Source organism: Hypanus sabinus, chromosome 15, assembly GCF_030144855.1.
Source record: "Hypanus sabinus isolate sHypSab1 chromosome 15, sHypSab1.hap1, whole genome shotgun sequence".
In the NCBI taxonomy this organism is placed as follows: domain Eukaryota; kingdom Metazoa; phylum Chordata; class Chondrichthyes; order Myliobatiformes; family Dasyatidae; genus Hypanus; species Hypanus sabinus.
The window spans coordinates 46,621,160-46,645,734 of NC_082720.1; the positions used below are offsets into that span (position 1 = coordinate 46,621,160).

General features: G+C 42.6%; 2 protein-coding genes across 3 annotated transcripts in view; one reads left to right on the forward strand and one right to left on the reverse strand.

The window, feature by feature from the left end:
- LOC132405471 (cysteine-rich and transmembrane domain-containing protein 1-like) overlaps positions 1 to 15,409 on the forward strand; it is a 34,394-nt gene extending 18,985 nt beyond the window's left edge. For both annotated transcript variants that reach the window (XR_009515884.1, XM_059990300.1), the window contains exon 3: positions 14,857 to 15,409. Coding sequence is in view for 1 of the 2 variants with exons in the window: in XM_059990300.1 (XP_059846283.1) it covers positions 14,857 to 14,960 (104 nt within the window). In the remaining variant the exon portion in view is untranslated. The remainder of the gene's footprint in view (positions 1 to 14,856) is intronic.
- Positions 322 to 14,840, reverse strand: LOC132405469 (uncharacterized). The gene is made up of 2 exons (XM_059990298.1): positions 9,240 to 14,840; positions 322 to 6,224 (listed from the first exon to the last, which is right to left on the reverse strand). The coding sequence occupies exon 2, from the start codon at positions 5,606 to 5,608 to the stop codon at positions 4,673 to 4,675; it is 936 nt and encodes a 311-aa protein (XP_059846281.1). The 5' UTR covers positions 5,609 to 6,224; positions 9,240 to 14,840; the 3' UTR covers positions 322 to 4,672.
- Positions 15,410 to 24,575: the final 9,166 nt, after the last annotated feature.

A 24,575-nucleotide genomic window follows, 5' to 3' on the forward strand; every position in this document is an offset into this window, starting at 1 on the left:
AGTAAGTGTGAGGTTTTCCACTTTGGGAGTAAGAACAGGAAGGCAGATTATTATCTGAACGGTGTAGAGTTGGGTAAGGGAGAAATACAAAGAGATCTCGGAGTCCTTGTTCATCAGTCACTGAAGGTGAATGAGCAAGTGCAGCAGGTAGTGAAGAAGGCTAATGGAATGTTGGCCTTTATTACAAAGGGAATTGAGTACAAGAACAAGGAAATCCTCTTGCATTTGTACAGAGCCCTGGTGAGACCACACCTGGAGTATTGTGTACAGTTTTGGTCTCCAGGGTTAAGGAAGGACATCCTGGCTGTAGAGGAAGTGCAGCGTAGATTCACGAGGTTAATTCCTGGAATGTCTGAACTGTCTTACACAGAGAGGGGTTAGAGAGACTGGGCTTGTACACGCTGGAATTAAGGAGATTGAGAGGGGATCTAATTGAAACATATAAGATTATTAAGGGATTGGACAAGATAGAGGCAGGAAATTGTTCCAGATGCTGGGAGAGTCCAGTACCAGAGGGCATGGTTTGAGAATAAGAGGTAGGTCATTTAAGACAGAGTTAAGAAAAAACTTCTCCCAGAGAGTTGTGGGGGTCTGGAATGCACTGCCTCGGAAGGTAGTGGAGGCCAGTTCTCTGGATGCTTTCAAGAAGGAGCTAGATAGGTATCTTATGGATAGGGGAATCAAGGGATATGGGGACAAGGCAGAAACCAGGTATTGATGGTGATTGATCAGCCATGATCTCAAAATGGTGGTACAGGCTTGAAGGGCCGAATGGTCTACTTCTGCACCTATTGTCTATAATTATGTGGAATTCTTTGAGATTCGAGTAAGTTGATGGTGTGTGACTTAAACTTGGACTTCCAGAATCTTGTGCTTTGATTGTTAACTATTGTTATTGCTGCTGCTGCTGCTCTGGTATCTCTGGTATTTCAGTGATACTTTTTTAAAATATATAATATACTGAGCACATCAGTGCCTAAGGGAGGTAAACATGATTGATTCCCTTGTTCCTTTCTGAGTAGCATTGTTAAATTCCTAAGATATTTTAAAAAGTGACAAACAAATATGTGGAACAAGTTCCTCTTGAAGGAAAATGGAACAGAGTACAAGATCTAGCAGGGTCATGCCAAATATGAATGACAATATCCCCAATGAAAGGAATGATTGGAGAATAAGTAGACACTCGACGAGGGAGGGTGGTTCTGTAAAAGATAGAAAAGTGGGATAATTCAGCTAATTAAATTAGTAATCAAATCCCCTACTAAACTTTTACCTTCTGCCTACATAATGTCCATATTCTTCCATTTCTTGTACATCATCTGCCCTTTTAAGAGCCTCTTGACTGCCCCTATCATAATTGCCTCCACTACCACACCAGGAACCCACCGCCCACCACATGCCTCCTCTCACCTTAAATACATGCCCACTGTTATTAGACATTCCAACCCTAGGGAAAAATATACTGGCTGTCCAGCTCATTACCCAAACAGGTCCGGTATGGCCCCACCTGACTGCACCACCTTCCCATCCAAACCTGTTACACTAACAAGATTCCATTCTATATTTGAGATGGTGAAGTCCCCCACTACAACAACATGTGTTGTTTTTACATCTTTCCCTAATCTTTCTGCATATCTGTTCCTCAAAGTCCCAGTGGCTATTCAAGGGTCTGTAGTATAATCCCATCAAGAGTGATTGCATCTTTTGTATTTTTGAATTCTACTCATATGGGCTCAGTGGATGAGTCTTCTGTTATCTTTCCTTTGAGTGCAGGTGTGATGTTGTCCCTGATAGTGCAACTCCCCACCCACCCCTGACATATCGGCTTCTCTATCTATTCTAAAACAATTAAACACAACCACATTGAGTATCTATTCTTGTCCCCCTCTCTACCAAGCCTTTATATATGAAATTTACAATTAAGAAAATAGGAACAGAGAAGTAGGCAATTCAATCCCTTGCATTCTTCTGCATTCAATAAAATCATGATTAGCCTATCCTAGTGTCAACCTCCAGGATAAATGTAGTTTCTCTTAATGATTGAGTTGATCTGTTTCAAATATGCACAATAGCCAAGATTCTCAGCTGTATTTAATATAGGATTCTAATGATTTGCTGCATTCTGGACTGAAGAAATTTGTCATGTTCCCTGAACGGTCAACACCCTATATATTGAGATGATGGCTTCTGACTTTAGACATCAAAGCAGGGGCAGAAACATCCCTACACCTACCCTGCCCATAAGAATTTTGAATATTTTAATGAGATTGTCTCACATTCTACTCAACTCAAATCTGCTTTATCTTCCCTCATAGGGCAATCCCTTCCATGGAATCACTCTTCCTAATTGCTTCCTGTACTTGATCATTGATTTTTGAGGTGTGTTGAGAAACATCAAGGTTTCTTGCAGCACTAATATCTTCTGATCTCTTTTTTTTCTATTTTTGAAAGAAATCTTATGCTCCCAGCAAAGTGAATGGTGAAAAATTAAGTAATTTTCAATTCCAGGACATTTAAAATGTTGCTTTCCTTCTACTGTGGTTGACAAAGCCCTGTCTTGTAATTCCTTCATTTCTTGGACTTCTGCTTTCACCCACCTTCCTCCAAACACAACAAAGATGCAGATTTAATTCTTAATCCTCTTTTTAAACTCTCCACATTCAGCATATCATTTTGTCAGATTCTGCCAGCTCCATCAAAATCCAGTCATTAAATATACATTCATCTCCCCCTTCCCATTCCCTGGCATGGACCCCTGCAACTATAGGAGGTGCAGGGCTTATTTATACATCTCATCCCTCACCACCATTCAGACTTAAACATCCCTTCCACATGATGCACTTTCTCCAACCTTATCTAGTGCAGTTGATGCTCTCGATATGACTGTCTCTGTATTTGTCAAGACCAGTTATAGACTGGGCAACCAAATTGTAGAGCACCTGAACTGTCAGTAGCAGCCAACTGGAAAAGATATGAGGAGGAATATCTTTAGCCAGAGGGTGGTGAATCTGTGGAATTCATTGTCACAGATGTCTGTGGATGCTAAGTCATTGGGTATATTTAAAATAGAGGTTGATAGGCTCTTGTTTAGAAAGAGTGTCAAAGGTTATGAGGAAAAGGCAGGAGAATGGGGTTAAGAAGAAAAATACATTATCCATGATGAAATGGCAAGGCAGACTTGATAGGCCAAATAGGTCTAATTCTACTCCTATAGCCATTATGAGCTCCTGGTTACACAGAATTTCAATTCCCATTCCCACAGCAAACTAGCTTTACCATTGCTAGGGTGAAGTTTCATGCATACTAGAGGAACCAACCTCACTCTGCATAGGAAACCCAACCCAAAGGTATAAACCTTAAATTTCCCAATTTCAGGCTACCCCTACCTTGCCACCCCTCCTGTTTCCTTCTGATCCATCTGTGGTCTACCAATTCTTATCCTCTTTGCCATTTACCCAACCCCTTTAATAATATAATTCTAACATTTTCTCTGCTACTAATGTTAGGATAAGTGTACTGTACTTGTTTTTCTTCCCTCTTTGTTAATTAAATTTACATAAGGTGAACCTTTTGCTGGCGAGATAGTGCCTCCAGTGCCTAATAGCTTCCACCGCAAAGTGCCGAATTTCAGAGCCTTGAAGGGTACGAGAAAAGAATGCTACTGGCCTGCCTGCCTGATTGAGGGTAGCAGCAAGCACGAAATCGGAGGCATCACTCTCTACTTGGAAGGGAATGGTCTCGTCCACCGCATGCATCGTTGCTTTGGCAATGTCCCCTTTAATGCAGCTGAAGGCCACGCAGACCTCGGCAGAGAGGGGAAAAGTGGTAGACTTGACCAGGGGGCAGGCCTTGTCTGCGTAATGGGGGACCCATTGGGCATAATAGGAAAAGAAGCCCAGGCACCGTCTGAGGGCTTTGAGAGTGGTGGGAAGAGGGAGCTCTAACAGGGGGCGCATACAGTCAGGATCAGGGCCAATCACCCCGTTTTCCACAACATACCCAAGGATAGCGAGTCAGGTGGTGCCGAACACACACTTGTCCCTATTATAAGTAAGGTTCAGGGCTTTGGGCACTTGGAAAAATCGTTGGAGGTTGGCATTGTGATCCAGCCGGTCGTGACCGCAGATGGTGATGTTATCCAGATAGGGAAATGTGGCCTTCAGTTGGCACTGGTCCACCATCCGGTCCATTTCCCTCTGGAAGACCGAGACACCATTTGTGACACCAAATGGGACGCGCAGGAAGTGATAGAGCCTGCCGCCCGCCTCGAAGGCGGTGTAGGGGCGGTCCTCTGGGCGGATGGGGAGCTGGTGATAAGCGGATTTCAGATCTATTGTCGAGTACACCTTGTACTGAGCTATCTGGCTGACCGTATCCACGATGTGGAGTAGGGGGTACGCGTCAAGCTGCATGAACATATTGATGGTTTGACTATAGTCCACGACCATCATATTTTTCTGCCCAGTCCGAACAACAACCACCTGGGCCGTCCAAGGGCTTGTGCTTGGCTCAGTGATCCCTCCCTGAGCAGCTGCTGCACCTCTGACTGAATGAAGGCCCTGTCCCCTGCGCTGTACCTCCTGCTTTTAGTTGCCACAGGTTTACAGTTGGGTCAGGTTGACGAACAGCAGTGGGGTGAGGGATCTTGAGCGTAGAGAGGCTGCAAGTGGTGTCAGTGGCGCAGCTGTCGGCATGTGGTTCGGTGTGTGGGTGTGGTCAGTAGCGGGGTATATGGCGAGGTCCTACAAAACTGAGGATTCCTGACAGTGAGTGGTGGGAGGGGCCCGTCATATGCCATAGTCACACTTTCGAGGTGGCTCTGGAAGTCCAGCCCCAATAGCACAGGCGCGCACAGTTGAGGCATGACCAGTAGCGCAAAGTTCCGATATTCTGTGCCCTGCACCACCAATGTCGCTACACAACCCACCCGGATGTCTGTGGAATACGACCCAGAAGCCAAGGTGATCCTCTGGCTTACCGGCCGTGTCATGAGTCCACAGCATTGCACTGTGTCCGGGTCAATAAAACTCTCAGTGCTGCACGTGTCAAACAGGCAGCTAGTCCTGTGCCCCTCCACCAGGATGTTCAGCATTGACCTTGCAAGCTGGTGTGGGGCGCTTTGGTCGAGGGTTACGGTGGCCAGAGTTGAACTGCCGTCTTGGTGCCCAGTAAGCACCGGTGGGTAGGGGGCGGGGCATGTTGGCGCCAACAAAGATGGCCGCCCCCAGCCGGGCATGCAAGATGGCGGCCCCCATGCCTCACAAGCAGTGCAGCCAGACTCCGCTCGTGGTTTAGACTTACAGACATTGGCGAAATGGCCCTTCTTCCCGCAGCTGGAGCAGGTCACTTCTCGGGCCGGGCAGCGTTTTCGGGAGTGCTTTTCGAGTCCGCAGAAGTAATACTGCGTGGGCTTGCAACTGGCAGCAGCTGTGGTTGGGTTTGGGGAGTTTGTGGAATTGCGACTGGCAGCGGCGTTGGCGAATTCACTCGCGGGAACCGGCGGCGGCAGGGTCTGAGGTGTCCACGGAACCGGCAGGGAATCACGCGGCTGGACAGCGTCAGCGCGTGTCGGCTGTCTCGATTGCCGAGCGTAAGGTAAGATCGGCATCTTCTAGCAGCCACTGGCACACATACACTGACCTGATTCTTGTAACAAAGGCATCTTGTACCAGGAGCTCCGCATGCTGTTCCGCCGTGAGTGTTCTGCAAACGCAAGTCCGCACGAGTGTCTGTAGAGCTCGGAGAAGCTCAGCGCTCGACTCTCCAGGCCGCTGTCGTCGCGTAGCTAAGCAATGTCTTGCGTAGACGGTGTTCACCGGCCGCAGATACTGACTTTTGAGGGCATCCAGTGCCCCTTGGTAGGTCGGCAGGTCCCTGATAAGTGAGTAAACTTTCAGGGTGACCCTCGAGAGGAGAATTTGGTGCATAACAGCGGGTTCAATTCCACTAACCTATGATTGGAAGAATGCAAGCCAGAGTTCAAAGGCGAGAGCTGCTTCAGGGTCTCGGGGGTCCAAATTAATCTTTCCGGATGTAAAACGCTGTCCATGTTTTAAAACTTCCAGTCAATAAAATTGATGCACCATCAATAACTCTCTCTGAGACGTGAAGTCGAGATACCGGCTTTTATTGACTGGAAGAAAGAACAAGCAGTAGTTGACCACCATTCTGCATCCTGGAGAATGAGGGCTGGGCTCAGGCCTCGATCGCCTTTATACAGGGGTCTGTGGGAGGAGCCACAGGAGCAGTCAGCAGGGGGCGTGTCCAGACAGGTATATGTAGTTCACCACAGGGAGAAGCTAACTATATCAGGGATGGGGTAAGAAGGGGAGGAGGGGCATTAATGGAAGTTAGAGAAGTCAATGTTCATGCCATCAGGTTGGAGGCTACTCAGCCGGTATATAAGGTGTTGTTCCTCCAACCTGAGTGTGGCTTCATCTTGACAATAGAGGAGGCCATGGATAGACATATCAGAATGGGAATGGGACGTGGAATTAAAATGTGTGGTCACTGGGAGAGCCTGCTTTCTCTGCTGGACAGAGCGTAGGTGTTCAGCGAAACGGTCTCCCAGTCTGCGTCGAGTCTCAGCAATATATAAAAGGCCACACCAGGAGCACCAGACGCAGTATACCACACCAGCCGACTCACAGGTGACGTGTCGCCTCACCTGGAAGGACTGTCTGGGGCCCTGAATGGTGGTGAGGGAGGAAGTGTAAGGGCAGGTGTAGCACTTGGTGGTGAGGGAGGAAGTGTAAGGGCAGGTGTAGCACTTGCAGAAAGAGGGGGAGAGGGAAAAATGTGCTTGGTAGTGGGATCCCGTTGGAGGTGTAGAAGTTACGGAGAATTATACGTTGGACCTGGAGGCTGGTGGGATGGTAGGTAAGGACAAGGGGAACCCTATCCCGACTGGGGTGGTGGGTAGATAGGGTGAGGGCAGGTGTGCGGGAAATGGGAGAGATGCGTTAGAGAGCAGAGTTGATGGTGGAAGAAGGGAAGCCCCTTTGTTTAAAAAAGGAAAACATCTCCTTCCTCCTGGAATGAAAAGCCTCATCCTGAGAGCAGATGTGGCAGAGACGGAGGAATTGTGAGAAGGGGATAGCATTTTTGCAAGAGACAGGGTGGGAAGATGAATAGTCCAGGTAGCTGTGAGAGACTGTAGGCTTATAGTAGATATCAGTAGATAAGCCGTCTCCAGAGATGGAGACAGAAAGATCAAGAAAGGGGAGGGAGGTGTCAGAAATGGACCAGGTAAATTTGAGGGCAGGGTGAAAGTTGGAGGCAAAGTTAATGAAGTCAACCAGCTCAGGAGACAGTGCCAAAGCAGTCGTCGATGTAGCGAAGGAGAAGAAGGGGACGGATACCTGTATAGACTTGGAACATGGACTGTTCCACAAAGCCAACAAAAAGGCAGGCTTAACTGGGACCCATACAGGTGCCCACGGCTACACCTTTGGTTTGGAGGAAGTGGGAGGAGCCAAAAGAGAAATTATTGAGAGTGAGAACTAATTCCGCTAGACGGAGGAGAGTGCTGGTAGAGGGGAATTGGTTAGGTCTGGAATCCAAGAAGAAGCGGAAAGCTTTGAGACCTTCCTGGTGGGGGATGGAGGTATATAGGGACTGGACGTCCATGGTGAACGTCCAAAGGGAACTTAAAATCATTAAAAAAATTCAAAGTGTGAGAAGTATCACAGACATAGGTGGGAAGGGATTGAATAAGGGGGCAATAAAACAGTGTCAAGGTATGCAGAAATGAGTTCAGTGGGGCAGGAGCAAGCTGAGACAATGGGTCTACCTGGACAGGCAGGTTTGTGGATCTTGGGTAGGAGGTAAAAACAGGAAGTGCAGGGTGTGGGAACAATGAGGTTGGTGGCAGTGGATGGGAGATCCCCAGAGTTGATAAGGTTGGTGATGGTTTAGGAGACAGTGGCCTGGTGCTCCTTAGTGGGGTCATGATCAAGGGGCAAATAAGAGGAGGTATCAGAGAGTTGTCGCTGTGCCTCGGCCAGGTAGAGGTCAATACGCCAGACTACAACAGCTCCCCCCAATCAGCGGGTTTTATAGTGAGATTGGGATTGGTGCGGAGGGAGCGGAGAGCAGAGCGTTTGGAAGGAGTTAGGTTGGAATTGGAATAGGGTGTGGTGAAGTCAAGACGGTTGCTGTCCCTTTGGCAATTAGCAATAAAGAGATCCAGAGCAGGCAGAAGACCAGAGCAGGGTGTCCATGAAGAGGAGGAGGGTTGCAGACGGGAGAAGGGGTCATTGGTGGGGGTAGGAGAGTCCTTGTCAAAGTAAGCTTGGAGATGCAGCCGGCGGAAGAAGAGTTCAGTGTCGTGGCGTATGCGGAACTTGCTCAGGTGTGGGCGAAGGGGATACGAATACAAATAGTGCTCAGCCAGGTTCCCCTTCTGGGCTGGATTCTTTCTGTAGGTTTAGCATCCTGAAGGACTCTCTTGCATAAGCCTCAAGAGACTGAAATCACTGGGTCATTTGTGTCTCTGTGGGAGTTTATGAAGCTACCTCCATGTCTTGAAGGTTGAAGTGAGCATAAAAGGCATTGTGCTCGTCTGAGAGCAAAGCCTTGTTGTCTCTTTTGGGTTCACTTTGTAAGAGGTGATAGCATTCAAGTCTTGCCACATCTCACCTGAGATTGTGCCTGGACCTTTTGTATTTAACTTGGTCGTCAGACCCAATGCCTCTGATCTAGCCCTGATCTGATTGTAGATCTGATGTATCATCCAGTGCTTCTGGTACAGAAGACTATGATTTTGTGGGGACACACTCATCTACAATTGTTGAGTATCCTGAAATATTACAATACTAACCATGGTGATTCTGCAACCACATCTCTGCAAAAACACTTCCATTTTAAGGTTGGTTACAGGCCAAATCAAAATGGCGTGATGAGGGTCTGAGATTGAGGAACAAGCTGATGTTTGGCCATTGCTGGAGTGGACTTGGGGCTGAATCAAAGCAGCAGGACCTGGATCCAAGAGTGAAGAACGAGTCAGTGTTTAGCTGATTTGAGCACTGGGCCAGATTGAAAAGGTCATGGTGTGAGAGCCAGAGCAGAGGGATGGGTCAGTGTTAGTTTACTACTCCGTGAGGTTTACTTGTCTCTGCTGAGTTGAGGCTGTAGCCTGCAACTAATGAGCCCCTGGATTGGCTGCAGCGATGTGCTGACTTTGTGGCTATTTGTGGACTCACTTTCATTACCTTTGATTCTGAGTGTTATTTGCTTACTTGTTATTGTTTGCACGATTCTTCCCCACACATTAAGAACTTGGCAGTCTTGCTTTAGTGGGATCTGTTGGGTTTCTTTGTTTTGTGATTGCCTGTAAGAAGATGAATCTGAAGGTTATATATAGTATACATATTTTAGATAATAAAGGTAATACTCATGGGCTGCCCCAGCACATCCTTTGGTGTGTTGGTTATTAATGCAAATAACACATTTCACTTTGTTTCAATGTACATGTAATAAATAAAACTGAATCTGAAAGAAGACTTTTTATATCACTGTAAAGAATTCTGGAGAAGGATGATGTATGGCCTGAAATAGTGGTAAATAAGAATGCCAACTTCAAAGGTAGTAAAAGAGACTTGTCTGGCAGATTTTAAAGAATTAGAAAGGAATTGAGAAGCAGGGCCTTAACAATAATAATTTAATTTCTGCTGCTTTGTTATCTATTCATTTTCGTGCTCTTGGATACTATTTAAAATACTTCCAGATTAGATTGTGCTTTACATAGACTAGATCTTTCATCTAAATGTTAACAGTTCTGCTGCTCTTCCTTTGGTAATGACTGTTTGTAGCTACCAGTCTTGATGAAGGGTTTTGGCCCAAATGTCGGCTGTTTATTCTTTTCCATAGATGCTACCTGGCCTGCAGAGTTCCTCCAGCATTTTGTCTGTTGTTTGAAATTTGTCTTTCCAGTTAACAGATGTTGATATTACTTAGAATCTTTAAAGATGTTTGTATCTAAACATTCAGTCTTGAATGGTAACTAATAATGGCCTCTCATTCCTTCCAAAACTTTAAATTTAATTTTATGAGCAAACACGAGGAAATCTGCAGATGCTGGAAATTCAAACAACAACACACACAAAATGCTGGTAGAACACAGCAGGCCAGGCTCTCTATAGGGAGAAGCGCTGTCGACGTTTCAGGCCAAGACACTTCTGTCCTGACGAAGCGCTTCTCCCTATAGATGCTGCCTGGCCTGCTGTGTTCTACCAGCATTTTGTGTGTGTTGTTGTGTTAATTTAATTTTATATTTTTGCTCCAATCATCTTGTCTTAATCATTATTTTTTAATATCTGCATATTTTTACTTTGTCCTTACTCTAAAGTCTGGGTGAGTATGTGCATGTGTAAGCATTCTTAAAACTGATAGTCAGAAAGTTGTAGAGTTATAAAGCACTACAGCACAGAGACAGGCCCATTGGCCCATCTAGTCTATGTCAAACTAATATATTGCCTAGTCTCATCAATTGACCACAGTCTTCCAAACCCTTCCCATCATATACTGATTCAAACTCCTCTTAAACATTGAAATCAAACATGCATTCACCACTTCCTCTGGCAGCTTGGCCCTATACTCTCAACACCCTCTGAGTGAAGAGGTTCACTCTCGTGATCCCCTTAAAACATTTTGCCTCTGATCCTCAACCCTATCCTGTAGTTCTAGGCTCACCCAACCTCAGTGGGAAAAGCCTGCTTGTATTTACCCTATCTCTACCCCTCAATTTTGTATATTATCAAATCTCCTCTCATACACTCTCCTCTTCTACACTCCAGGGAATAAAGACCTAACATATTCACCTTTCCCTATAACTTAGGCCCTTAAGTCCTGGCAACACCCTGTAGGTAAATGACTAGAACTGCACACAATACTCCAAATTTGGCCTCACCAACATCTTTCACAACTTCAACGTAACACCCCAACTTCTTTACTTTACTCAATACTGATTTATGAAGGCCAATCTGCCAAAACTCTTTATGACTACATCTACCTGTGTTGCCACTTCTGGGGAATTATGGACCTGTATTCCCAGATTTCTCTGTTCTACCATACTTCTCAGTGCTCTTCTGCTTACCATGCAAGTCCTACCCTGGTTTGTCCTCCCTTAGCGCAAACCTCACTTGTTTGCATTAAGTTCTATCTTCCATTTTACAACCTATTTTTTTTTCCCAGCTGGCTTTGAGAGCCTTCTTTGCTGTTTACTATGTCGCCAATCCTGGTGTCATCTTCAAATTTGCTGATCCAGTTTACCACATTACTATCCAGAACATTGATATAGATGACAGACACAACCACCAGTGGCACACCACTAGCCACAGACCTCCAATCCAGTCAGAGATGCAACCATCTACTACCATTCTCTGGCTTCTCCCATGAAACCAATGTCGAATCAAATTTACTACCTCATCCTCAATGCTAAGTGACTGAACCTTTTTGACCAATCTCCCATGCAATACCTTGTTAAAGGCCTTGCTAAAGTTCATTTAGACAACATCTTTCCTTCATCAACGTAACTGGTAACCTCCTTGAAAAACTCTTAAGCTTAGTTAGACACAACCTACCTCTCACAAAACCATGTTGACTATTCCTAATGAGTGTCTATCCAAATACTTTTTTTATCTAGTCCCTTATAATACCTTCCAATAACTTGCCCACAACTGTCATCAGTCTCACTATCCTAATATTCCCTGGCTTATTCTTAGAGCCTCTATTTAAAAAATAGAACAACATTAACTACTGACACCACCTGTGACTAAGGACATGTTAAGTACCTCTGCCAGGACCCCTGCAATCTTTGCAATAGCCTCTCAAGGTCCAAAGAAACTCATTGTCAGCCCTGAGGATTTATTCACCCTAATTTCCTCAAGACAGAAAGCACCTTCTCTGTAATCCATATATAGTCTATGACCTCATTGTTGTTTTACCTCCATTCTATAGACTCTGTGCCTTTTTTTCTGAGTAATTAAGAAGGAAATTTTTAATATAAGATCTCCCTCAGCTCATTTGGCTTCATCCTTAGATGACTACTCTGATTGTCCCTTGCTATTCTTTTGCTTTTAATATACCTGTACAAGCCCTCGGGATTCTCCTTCACCTTGATTGCTAGGGGAACCTAATGCCGCCTTTTAGCTCTCTTGCATTTCTTATACTCGAGTATCTCATTTGTTTCTGCTATGCACTTCATTCTTCTTCTTGAGCCAGGCCTCAATATCTCTTGAAAACCAAAGTTCTCTAAACCTGGTTTTATCTTTTATTCTGACAGGAATGTACAAACTCTACTCTCAAAATTTCCCTTTTGGAGGCCTTACCCTTATTAAGCACATCTTTGGTAGAAAACAACCTATCCCAATCCACACTTACTAGATTCTTTTTGACACCATCAAAATTACCCTTTTTTCAATTTAGAATTTTGACCTGAGGACCAGACCTATCTTTCTCCAAATTATCTTGAAACTGGTGGAGTTATAACTGTCAGGTCTAAAGTGTTCCCCTACACATACTTCTGTCACCTGCCCTGTCTCGTTCCATAACTGGAGATCCAGTATCACTCTCTCTCATTGGGACCTTTATATATTGATTAATGAAACTTTCCTGAACAGATTTGACAAACTCTATCCCTTTTACAGTAATGAGTCTCAGCCAATACATGAAATGTTAAAATCATTGACTTTACAAATTTACTCCTCTGAATCCTAACTATGATTCAATTAATATGATCAATCCTTTCTTATTCCACAGTTCTACTCATATCCTCAGTAGATGAGCTCTCCTATTTGTCCCGTCTGAGCACTGCCATAACATTTTCCACCAATTCTCCTTTAATCCCTCCTGTTCTATCATGTCTAAAACAACCGAATCCCAGAATATTAAGTTGCCAGTCCTGCTCCTCCTGCAACTGTCTCACTAATGTCTGTGATATCATAATTCCACATCCAGATCCATATTCTAAGTTCATCCACCTTACCTACAATACTCCATGCACTGAAATAGACAGAAGTCAGAACGTTATTCCCATCATGCTCAATCTTATGATTCTTGTCTTTATTTTTTTTGTAGAATTAACATCTTCTCCCATAACCACTCCATTACCTACCCTGGCACTCCAGATTACCATCCCCCTGTAACTCCTGTTCAAATACCCTTCTCTCCACCCTCATTGCTTAAATGCTGTGGGAATTCATCCTGTGGTGTTGCATATGGAATTTAGATTAAGTAAGTTTAAGGGGAATAACTAGTTTATGGATACAGAGGTATGTTGCTTCTTAATATTCAACAAGTCAAACATTCATGTTAAATTTACTTGAATTTATGTTGTCATTAGTTAACTAGACTTTGAGAAACTGATGCTTAGAGCAGATTAATTTCTTAGTGGTATAGACTAATAAAAGGAGGTATGAAACTAAGGGACTGCAATGAAAAGCAGTTGGTCTATATGGATGTTACAATTACATTATAAATTTACTGAAGGAATTATTTGCATCTTTAATGGTGCCCAAGTGTCATGAAGGAATATGCACTCTCCTTCCGAAAGTCAATGACCAGCTCTTTTGCTGACTTTGAGGGAAAGGTTGTTGTCATGATACCATGTCACTAGGCTCTCTGATCTCATTATTTGAGAGAAGGCCCACTACAGTAGTATCATCTGCAAACTAGATGAAATTAGAGCACAATCTGCCCACGTAGTTAGGTGTACAGGAAGTAGAGTGGGGGCTGAGGTCACAATCCATATACATCAGTAAAATAAATAGTGGATGACTAGTAAATATTAGTCAAATTAACAAAACGTGAAACAAAAATGCTGGAAGAACTCAGCCAATTAAGCAGCAGCGGCTTAATGTTTTGGATCAGTGGCCCTTTGCCACAATTCCTCAGAATCAATGTGCCTTTTCTGTACATTTATATGGGATTTTCTTCTTGTTAACCTGATTAAGTCTCAGTTGAGTTCCACAGCAGAATGTAACATTTTTCTCACTTCTATCCTGAATGAAATCTTCATTAATCACTATACTCTTAACACTGTACAGGTAGTTTATTCTATGTCATTATTAAGACCTGAAGATCAAGAAATGTGACATCTTCCATAATCATGAAGATTTGCATCGCACAGTATATATGGATCAAGCTTGTTTTCTGCTTCTGTAAATTCAATAGGGAAAATGTTATGTTTTTTTTTGTTAGATGTATCTTTGCCTTTTAAAGTGTATATTCTGTTTATTGAATCCATGGGAGTCTTATTCTTATTTAGGAATGATCCTTTCTAATATTCAGTCAAGTATTTAAATGAGGGAAATAAACAAGAACAAAAAATAGGAACTGAAATGGTCGCAGATGGTTTCTAATTCAGAATTGCATAGAACTTGTGACAATAAGTCATTTTGTCCCAGTATTGTGTGGTCTGTGAACTTCTTCCCACATATCTACTACTAATCATAATAATATATTCTATTAACTTCTTGCTTGTATATTTAATTTCACTGTGGCTATACATATGACATTCTCAATAAAGTAGCATTTTGAATTTATTAGCAATGTTTTACTTTACACCTAGTTTTGAATTTACCCAAACAGAACCATCGTTACCTCTTGATACTCATATTTTAATTCTTTTCAGAATCCCAATTTGTTTAATGTTTTTGTATGGTGTTGATACGAGTCTTTTTTTGAGGTTTTATGATTTGTTTCCTGTAATTGTTTCCATAACTCTAATTGTAAAGTCTGTTTCCAGAACTAGGCATCTAGTTTAAAATTAGCAACACTTTTCTATGTTCTTTGTATTGGCTGAGGTGATAAGATTCCCTATCCTATTTTCACGTGCCAAATGATTTCTCATTGCAGTTTACGTTGTAGAAGAACGCAGAAGGAATGATACTGGGGATACTTGTTTGACAGCATGTTGGACTGCGCTCTGCTGTTGTTGCCTTTGGGATATGTTGACCTAAAATTCCTCTGCTACACTGAAAGCCTCACTTCAAGATTCTCCCACTTCCTGGACCTTCAAATCAATGCTTGAATATTAACTTTGTTTTTCCTGAAAGGTCCCTGTTCAAAATTTCAGTTTGATCAAATGATGACATGAGCTTAATTAAATAATTGGATGGCAAGCTATTGGTGTGGTCCAATGTCTTTTGATGGCTTTCCCAAATACAGAGCAACTTAATTTATGCAGAAATTTTTAAATAAGCTATAAATTGTTATGGATTTGATCAATACATAATAGTTGCAATCGATTTGTTTGTTATGTAAAATTAACACTGATTTCCTGTGAAACTATTTAGATAAATAATAACATTGTAGTCTTTTACTATGTCACTGGAATGCGATATTTCACATTAAAAACAGCTGTTCAATCACAACTTTTTGAATAAAGTACATTTATGCTTTAATACAATGATTGTCTTTTACAAATAGAGCAAATTCAGAAAAACTGTTAAATTCACCAGATCTGCATATTTCATAGGAACCAATGAAAGACTTCAGCTAAGAAAATAAACTTTAGTGGTCAGTGCCAAATAAAATCCTATGCTGGTTATAAACATTTAACTTATGTACAGCTTGTACATGTGAACAAGTATTTGGGGGACTGGTAAGATTTTAGAATCAATTGTATTATCACTGACGTATGCCTTGAAATTTGTTTTGTGTCAACAGCATAGTGCAAGACAAAAAGTACTAATTACAAATAAATGGACAGTGCTGAGGAGGGCTAGTGAGGTAGTGTTCATGGACCTTTCAGAAATCTGATGGCAGTGGAGAAGACATTGAGTGTGGTTGTCTTCAGGCTCCTGTACCACCTCCCTGATGGTAGTAACAAGAAGAGGGCATGTCCTGGATTACAAGGGTCCTTGGTAGTGGATGCTTTTGGAGGCACTGACCTTTGAAGATGTTCTGTATGGGGGGGTGGGGGGAAGGGCTGCAGTCATGATGTGCTTGGCTGAAGGTGCAATCCTCTGCAGCCTGTTTCGGCCCTATTCATGGGAGCCCCCATACCAAGCTGTGACACAGCCAGTCAGAATTGTGTACAGTTCTGGTCACTGAATTATAGGAAAGATGTCAACAAAATATAGAGAGTACAGAGGAGATTTACTAGAATGTTACCTGGGTTTCAGTACCTAAGTTACAGGGAAAGGTTGAACAAGTTAGGTCTTTATTCTTTGGAGTGTAGAAGGTTGAGGGGGAACTTGATAGAGGTATTTAAAATTATGAGGGGGATAGATAGAGTTGACGTGGATAGGCTTTTTCCATTGAGAGTAGGGGAGATTCAAACAAGAGGACGTAAGTTGAGAGTTAAGGGGCAGAAGTTTAGGGGTAACACGAGGGGGAACATGTTTACTCAGAGTGGTAGCTGTGTGGAATGAGCTTCTGGTAGAAGTGGTAGAGGCAGTTTCGATTTTGTCATTTACAAAAGAAAATTGGATGGGTATATGGACAGGAAAGGAATGGAGGGTTATGTGCTGAGTGCAGGTAGGTGGGACTAGGTGAGAGTAAGTGTTTGGCACGGTCTAGAAGGGCTGAGATGGCCTGTTTCTGTGCTGTAATTGTTATATTGTTAATGCTGTCCACTGTACCCCTGTAGAAATTTGCTGGAATCTTTGGCAGCTGCTGTATGACTGCAGGTGTTTTCTACTTTGTCAGTGCTGGGTCCATTGTTGTTTGTCATCTATCAATGACCTACATGATAATGTACACTGGGTCTGAAAATTTGCAGATGACACAATATTGGGGGCATAGTGAACAGCAAGGAAGGTCATCAAAGCTTGCAGCAGGATCTGGACAAGCTGAAAAAAAGGGTTGAAAATGTCAGATTGAATTCAATGAAGACAAGTGAGGTTTGCACTTTGGGAGGATATAGGAAACTGAGCAGTGCAGTAGAACCAAGGGATCTGTGAATATAGCTCTTTAATTCTTTGCAAGTGGCACCACAGGAAGATATGGTCTTAAAGAGCATGTTTGGCACATTTTCCTTCATAAATCAAAATATTGAGTACAGGAGTTGGGGAGTCATGTTGAAGTTGTATAAGAGGTTAGTGAGGCCGAATTTGGAGTGTTGTGTGCAATTCTGGTTACAGGGAGTTATCATTAAAATTGAAGGGGGATAGAAAACATTTACAAGAATGCTGCTGGGACTTGACCTGAATTATAATTATAACTAGTTGAACAGTTTAGAACTTTATTTCCTGGAGTATAGGAGAACGAGGCAAGATTTGATAGGTGTATAAAATTGAGGCTATGGATAGGGTAAATGCAAGCAGGCTTTTTCCATTGAGGTTAAATGAGACTAGAACTAGAGGTCATGGGTTAAGGGTAAAAAGTGAAATGTTTAAGGGCAACTTCCTCAGAGGGTGGTGAGAGTATGGAATGAGCTGCCAGCAGAAGCAGTGAATGTGGGTTTAATTTCAACATTTAAGTTTGGATAAATACATGGATAGGAGTGGTGTGTAGGGCTATGGTCCAGGTGCAGGTCAATAGGAGTAGGTAGAATAATAGTTCAGCATAGACTGTGGGCTGAAGGCTCTGTTTCTCTGCTGTAGTGTTCTATGACGAACACTGTTGTGACATTACATCTTGCAGAAAAGATGTCTCGGCTGTTTGCTGCCCTTGGTTGACCTGTGACCAGGTGGCCACATTTCCAAATTTTGAACTCTTCAGTTACAAATAATTCTCAGCTATGGAATCATGTCATACCTGGGAGAACTTATTTATGTGCAAGAGCTTCTGCCAGATAGTCTTTGCTCAACAGTGTATTTATGCGCACAACTATCTCCTCATTCCACCCCACCCACAACTATCACCACTCCAAGTAGTCTTATAAAATTGTGTTTCTCCTCAGTGTATATTCTGTAATGTAGAAGCTACAACCACTTGCCTCTTTGGAATATACTGAGAGGTGTTGAACAAACAGTGACTACTGTACTTGGATACTGATGTTCAGTTCTTTAGCCTCCAAATAAAATAGCTAGATTTATTTTCACCATGAATGAAAGATTTAATGCTAAAGATTAAACTGCCAGGGTTTTCAACTCTGAACATACTTCCTGAATACATCTGGTGTTTGATCCAGTAGGGAGCAAGGAGATTCCAAGTAATTTGAGGATAGGAAATAAATGAAGATGAGAGTACAAATCTAAAACTCACTAATCTAAATTTCATACCAAGGCTGTTCTGTACTCCCAAGGGCAATAAGCCTTGACAAACCACAAACACTGAAACCTTTCACTTGAAAAGTTAAGTTATTACTTGGCCTTTAGGCACAAGATTAAAGAGGAATAAGACTATCTGTTTCTGTTAGAATTTGCATGGTGGGTGTAATAAGTACTCCTGTATAACCATCAATGTGGCCTGCTAGATATATCTACCATTTCAGATTGCTTGAATATTTCAACAGATTTAAATGTTCCAACAGACCTAAATGCTGAAATTGCTTAGCTGATCAGTCAGCAGCTCTTCAGCAAGGTGCAACTGACATTTCCAAAGCTATAGCCTGTGCTGCTGAATGCTTCAGCAATCTGTTTTTATTAAAAATTTGTTAAATACGGTAGATACCAAGCCACAAAAACAAAAGGGGGATTTTCAGCATTGCTGACTAATGTTCTTTCATAGTTCTTTCTTTTATTCATCACACCCATCTAAACTGCAGGTTTTTTAGCACATTGAAGCTTTTCTAAAATGTGAAATTTAGAATCAGGTTTATTATCACTGGTGTATGTTGTGAAATTTATTAACTTCGCAGCAGCAGTTCAATGCAATACATAATATAGAAGCAGAAGAAAAATAATAAGTAAATCAATTATGTATATTGAATAGATTAAAAATTGTGCAAAAAAACTATATATTTAAAAGGTGAGGTAGTGCTCAAGGGTTCAATGTCCATTTGGGTATCAAATGGCAGAATGGAAGAACCTGTTCCTGAATCACTGAGTGTGTGCCTTCAGGCATCTGTCCCTCCTGCCTGATGGTAACAGTGAGAAAAGGGCATGCCCTGGGTGCTGAAGGTCTTTAATAATGGACGTTGCCTTTCTGAGACACCACTCCTTGAAGGGGTCCTGGGTACTTCATAGGCTAGTACCCAAGATGGAGCTGACTAAATTTACAGCCCTCTGTAGCTTCTTTCGGTCCTGTACAGTAGCCCTCCCCATTACCAGACAGTGATACAGCCTGTCAGAATGCTCTCCATGGTACATCTATAGAAGTTTTTGAGTGTATTTATTGACATACCAAATCTCTTCAAACTCCTAATATAGTCATTGTCTTGCTGCCTTTATAACTGCATCAATATGTTGGGACCAGGCTAGGTCCTCTGAGATCTTGACATCCAGGAACTTGTAACTGCTCTCTCTCTCCACTTCTGATCCCTCTGTGAGGATTGGTAATTGAGAATTTAAGCAGTACAATCATGTTTTTCATAATAAAAAATGTTTGTATTCATTTATACTATCATCAAAAATTTTGTAATGCACACTTTCTAAGAAATGAGCTCTAACCTTCCAAATCTCATCTTTTGGAAGCATGAGTTCAGATTTTGTAACCAGAATGTCATGCTGTATGAGCACTTACTATGATCAAAAATTAGCAAGTAGTATTCAATTACAAATTACCTTTGGCTTGATAACTGCATCCTGATGATATGGCATAAACAAGGTTCGAATATCTGTAAAAGGTGCTGGTCATTAACACTTGGTCGGAGCTAATGGTTAAGAATTTGTACTGTAATTCAGCTTGAGCTCATTTTTCTGACAAAATTAAGATAGTTTTGACAGAAAACAAAGAACAGGACAAAACTGTACACCAGGGTATGGTTATTTGGCCCTCCTTATCTGTACTGTCATAAGATCTTAAGTTCAAAGTGCAGTTTATTATCAGAGTACATAATGTACAAGTCACCAAAATACAACCCTGAGATTCATTTTTCTGTGGGCATCCTCAGCAAGTCTATAGAATAGAAACTAAACAGGATCAATGGAAGAACAAAGGCATAGAAGACAACAAACTGTGCAAATGCAAATATAAAGAAGCAGCAATAAGTAATGAGAATATTAAAAAAAAATAGTCCCTAAAGTGAGATCATTGGTTGAGGGAATATCTGAATAGATCTTTTCTTCAAGAGCCTGTTGACTGAGGGATAGTAATTGTCCTTGAACCTGGTGGTGTGAGTCCTGAGGTACCTTCTACTCTGGTAAGTATGCCCAAAGAAAATGAGTCTCAGGGTTGTATGTGGTGATATGATAATAATTTTTACATTGAACTTTGATGGCAGCAGTGAGAAAAGTGCATGGCCTGGGTGGTGAAGATCTTTGATGATGAATGCTATTTTCCAACTAGAGTTTCATGTACATGGTCATTGGTGGGGAGGGCTTTATCTGTGATGTTCTGAGCCAACTCCACTATCTTTTCTATGATTTTCCAGTCAAAGGCATTTGTGTTCCCATACCAGGCTGTAATACAGCCAGTAAATCACCCATCTACAGAAGCTTGTCAAGGTCTTTGATGTCATGCTGAATCTCCACAGACTCCTAATGAAATAGAGGTGCTGATGTATTTTCTTTACATTTACATTCAAATAATGGGTCCAGGACAAGCTCTCTGAGATAGTGACACCAAGGAATTTAAAGTTACTGACCCTCTGATCCTCTTATGATTACTGGTTCATGGACCTCTGGTTTCCCTCTCCTGAAGTCTACAATCAGATCCTTGGTCTTGCTGACATTGTGTGAGAGGTTGTTATGGCACCACTCAGCCAAATTTTCAATCTTCCTCCTCTATTCTGATTTATCACCACCTTTGGTACGGTCCAGAAGAGTGGTGTTGTCAGCAAACTTGAATATGCTATTGGAGCTCTACTGAGCCACACAATCACAAGTGTAAAGCGAGTAGAGCAGAGGGCTAAGCACACAGCTCTGGTGATGGAGATTGGGGAGAAGATGTTTTTGTCAATCCAAACTAACTGGTCTGCAACTGAGGAAATCTAAGATCTAATTGCACAAGGGATTATTGAGGCCCCGGTCTTTGACTTTACTGATTTGACTTGAGGGGCTGATGGTATTAAATGCTGAGCTGTAATCGATAAAGATCATCTTTGCTGTCCAGATGTTCCAGGTTTATGTGAAGAGACAATGAGATGGCATCTGCTGTGGATCACAAGTCACTGGAGCAGAATTATGCTAATCGGCCTATCAAGTATGCACTGCCATTTCTTCACAGATGATCCATCTCCCTCAACTCCATTCTCCCGCCTTCTTCCCTGTAACTTTTCACATTCTGACTAATCAAAGACCTATCAACCTTCGCCTTAAATGCATCCCATGATCTAGGCTCCACGATGCAACAAATTGCACAGATTCACCACCTCAGGCTAAAGAAATACTTCTTCATCTCTATTCTAAATGGACTGCCCTATATTCTGAGGTTTTGCCCTCTGGTCCTAGACTTCCCCCACATCAACTCTGTCTAGGCCTTTCAACATTTGATAGGTTCCAGTAAGATCACCCCTCATTCTTCCACATTCCAGTGAGTACGGGCCCAGAGACATCAAACTATCAGTATATGATAACCCTTTCATTCCCGGAATAGTTTTCGTGAACTTCCTTTGAAATCACTCCAATGTCAGCACATACTTTCTTACAAACATAGATAAGGAGTCCTAAACTGCTCACAATACATCAAGTGAAGCCTCACCAGTGCTTTATAAGGCATCAGCATTACATCCCCATCTTTATATTCTAGTCCTCTTGAAATGAATACTAACATTGCATTTGCTCTCCTCACCTCAACTCAGGCTGCAAGTTAACCTTCAGGGAATCCTACAGGTGAACATGCAAGTCCTTTTGCACCTCAGATTTTTGAATTTTCTCCCCATTTAGAAAATGGTCTATGCCTTTATTCCTTCTACCAAAGTCCATGACCATACACACTGTATTCCTTCTGACACCTTGCCCAATCTCCTCTGTCTAAATCCTTCTGCAGCCTTCCTGCTTCCTTCATACTAGCTGCCCCTCTAGCTATATTTGTATAATCTGCAAATTTGACCACAAAGCCATCAATTCTGTCATCTAGATCATTGACGTGCAATATAAAAGAAGTGGTCCCAACGCTGAGTCCTGCAGAACACCACTATTCACTGGCAGCCACTCAGAAAAGGTTCCCTTTATTCCCACTGTCTGCCTCTTGCTAATCAGTCAATGTTCTATCGATACTAGTATCTTTTCTGTAATACTATGAGCTCTTATCTTGCAAAGCTACCTCATGTGCAACATCTTGTTAAATGTCTTCTAAAAATCCAAATACAGAACATCCACCAATTAGCTCTAGTCTATTTTGACAATCTCCTTAAATAATTCCAATAGATCCGTCAGGCAAGATGTTTCCTTAAGGAAACCATGCTGATGTTGGCCTATTTTATCATGTGCATCCAAGTACCCCTGAAACCTTATCCTTAACAATTAACTCGAACATCTTCCCAACCACTGAGGCCAGACTAACTGGCCTACAATTCCCTTTCTTCTGCCTCTCCCCCCCCCAACCCCAACTTCTTGAAGAGTGGAGTGACATTTGCAATTCCCAGTCCTCCAGAATATATTAATTCTGAAAAGGTCATTACTAATGTCTTCACAATCTCTTCAGCTACCACTTTCAGAACCCTGTGGTGTAGTCCATTTGGTCCAGGTGACTTATCTACCTTCAGATCTTTCAGCTTCCCAAGCATCTTCTCCCGAATAATAGCAACTGCACTCACTTCTGCCCCCTAACAATCTCGGCTTTTGGCATACTCCCAGTGCATTCAACAGTGAAGACTGATGTAAAATACTTATTCATATTTTCCACCATTTGCTTGTACCCCATTACAACCTCTCCAGTGTCATTTTTCAGTGTCATTGGTAACTTTTTGTTATATTGCTTAGCTTACATACATATTTCATCTTTTCCCTCCTTATGGCCTTTTTAGTTGCCCCCTGTTGGTTTTTAAAGGGTTTCCAATCCCCTCAAGTGCCACTAATTTTTGCCCTCTCTCTGCTCTTATGTTGGCTTTGACTTCTCTTGTCAGCCACGGTTGTGTTATTGTACCTCTAGAATACTTTCTCTTCTGAGGACAGGCCTTCCAAATTGCTGCTTTGCCATCATCCCTGCTAGTGATCCCTTCCAATCAACACCGGCCAGCTACTCTCCCATGCCTTTTTGATCCCCTTTACTCCACTGTAATATCAATACATTTGACTTTAGTTTCTCCCTCTCAAATTGCAGGGTGAATTCTATCATGTTATGATCACTGTGCACCAAGGGTTCCTTTACCTTAAGCTCCCTAATGAAATATGGTTCATTACACAACAGCCAATCCAGAATATCTGATCCCTCAGTGAGTTCAACAACAAGCTGTTCTAAAAAGTCATCTCTTAGGCATTCTAGAAATTCTCTTTTTTGGGATCCAGCACCAAGCTAATTTTCACAATCTACCTTGTATATTGAAATCCCCCATGACTATTGTAACATTACCTTTTTGACATGCCTTTTCTATCTCTCATTGTATTTGTGTCCCACATTCTGGCTACTGTTTGAAGGCCAGTATATAATTCCCATCATGAAAAAAAAATGGACTCTACTTCCTCCACTATCAATGCTGCCCTCACTAGCATCTCTTGCATTTCACACACATCAGCCCTCACCACACCCGCCCTCCACCCCACCAGGAATAGGGTTCCACTTGTCACCAACCATCCCACCAGCCTCCATGTACAGCACATTAATTCTCCGTAACTTCCGCCACCTCCAGCAGGATCCCACCACCAAGCACATTTTTCTCTCCCCCGCTTTCCACTTTCCGCAGGGATTGCTGCCTCCACGATTCCCTTGTTCATTTATCCCTCCCCATTGATCTCTCTCCTGGTACTTAACCCTGCAAGGAGAAATGCCACACCTGCCCCTACACCTCTTCCCTCACTACCATTCAGGGCGCCAAACAGACCTTCCAGGTGAGGCGACACTTCACCTGTGAGTCTGTTGGGGTCAGCTACTGTATCTGACATTCCTGGTGTGGCCTTCAGTGTATCGGTGAGACCTGATGTAGATTGGGAGACTTTTTCGCCTTGCACCTATGCTCTGTCCACCAGAAAAAGCAGGATTTCCTGGTGGCCACTCATTTCAATTCTACTTCCCATTCCCAATCCAACATCTCAGCCCATGGCCTCCTCTACAGCCTCAATGAAGCCACATTCAAGTTTAATGAGCAACACCTTGTATTCCACCTGGGCAGCCTCCAATCTCATGGCATGAACATCAAATTCTCAAACTTACGGCAATTGCCCCTCTTCTTCTTCACCATTCCCCATTCCCATTCTCACTCATCCTTACCTACCCATCATCTCCCTCTGGTGCTCCTCCCCCTTCCCTTTCTTCCATGACCTTCTGTTCTCTCCTACTAGATTCACCAGCCCTTTCTCTTTCACCAATTGACTTCCGAGTTCTTTACTTCACCCATCCCTCTCTCCCAGTTTCACCTATCACCTACCACCTTGTACTTCTCTCCCCTCCCCCCAACTTCTAATCTCGTTTCCAGTCCTGATGAATAG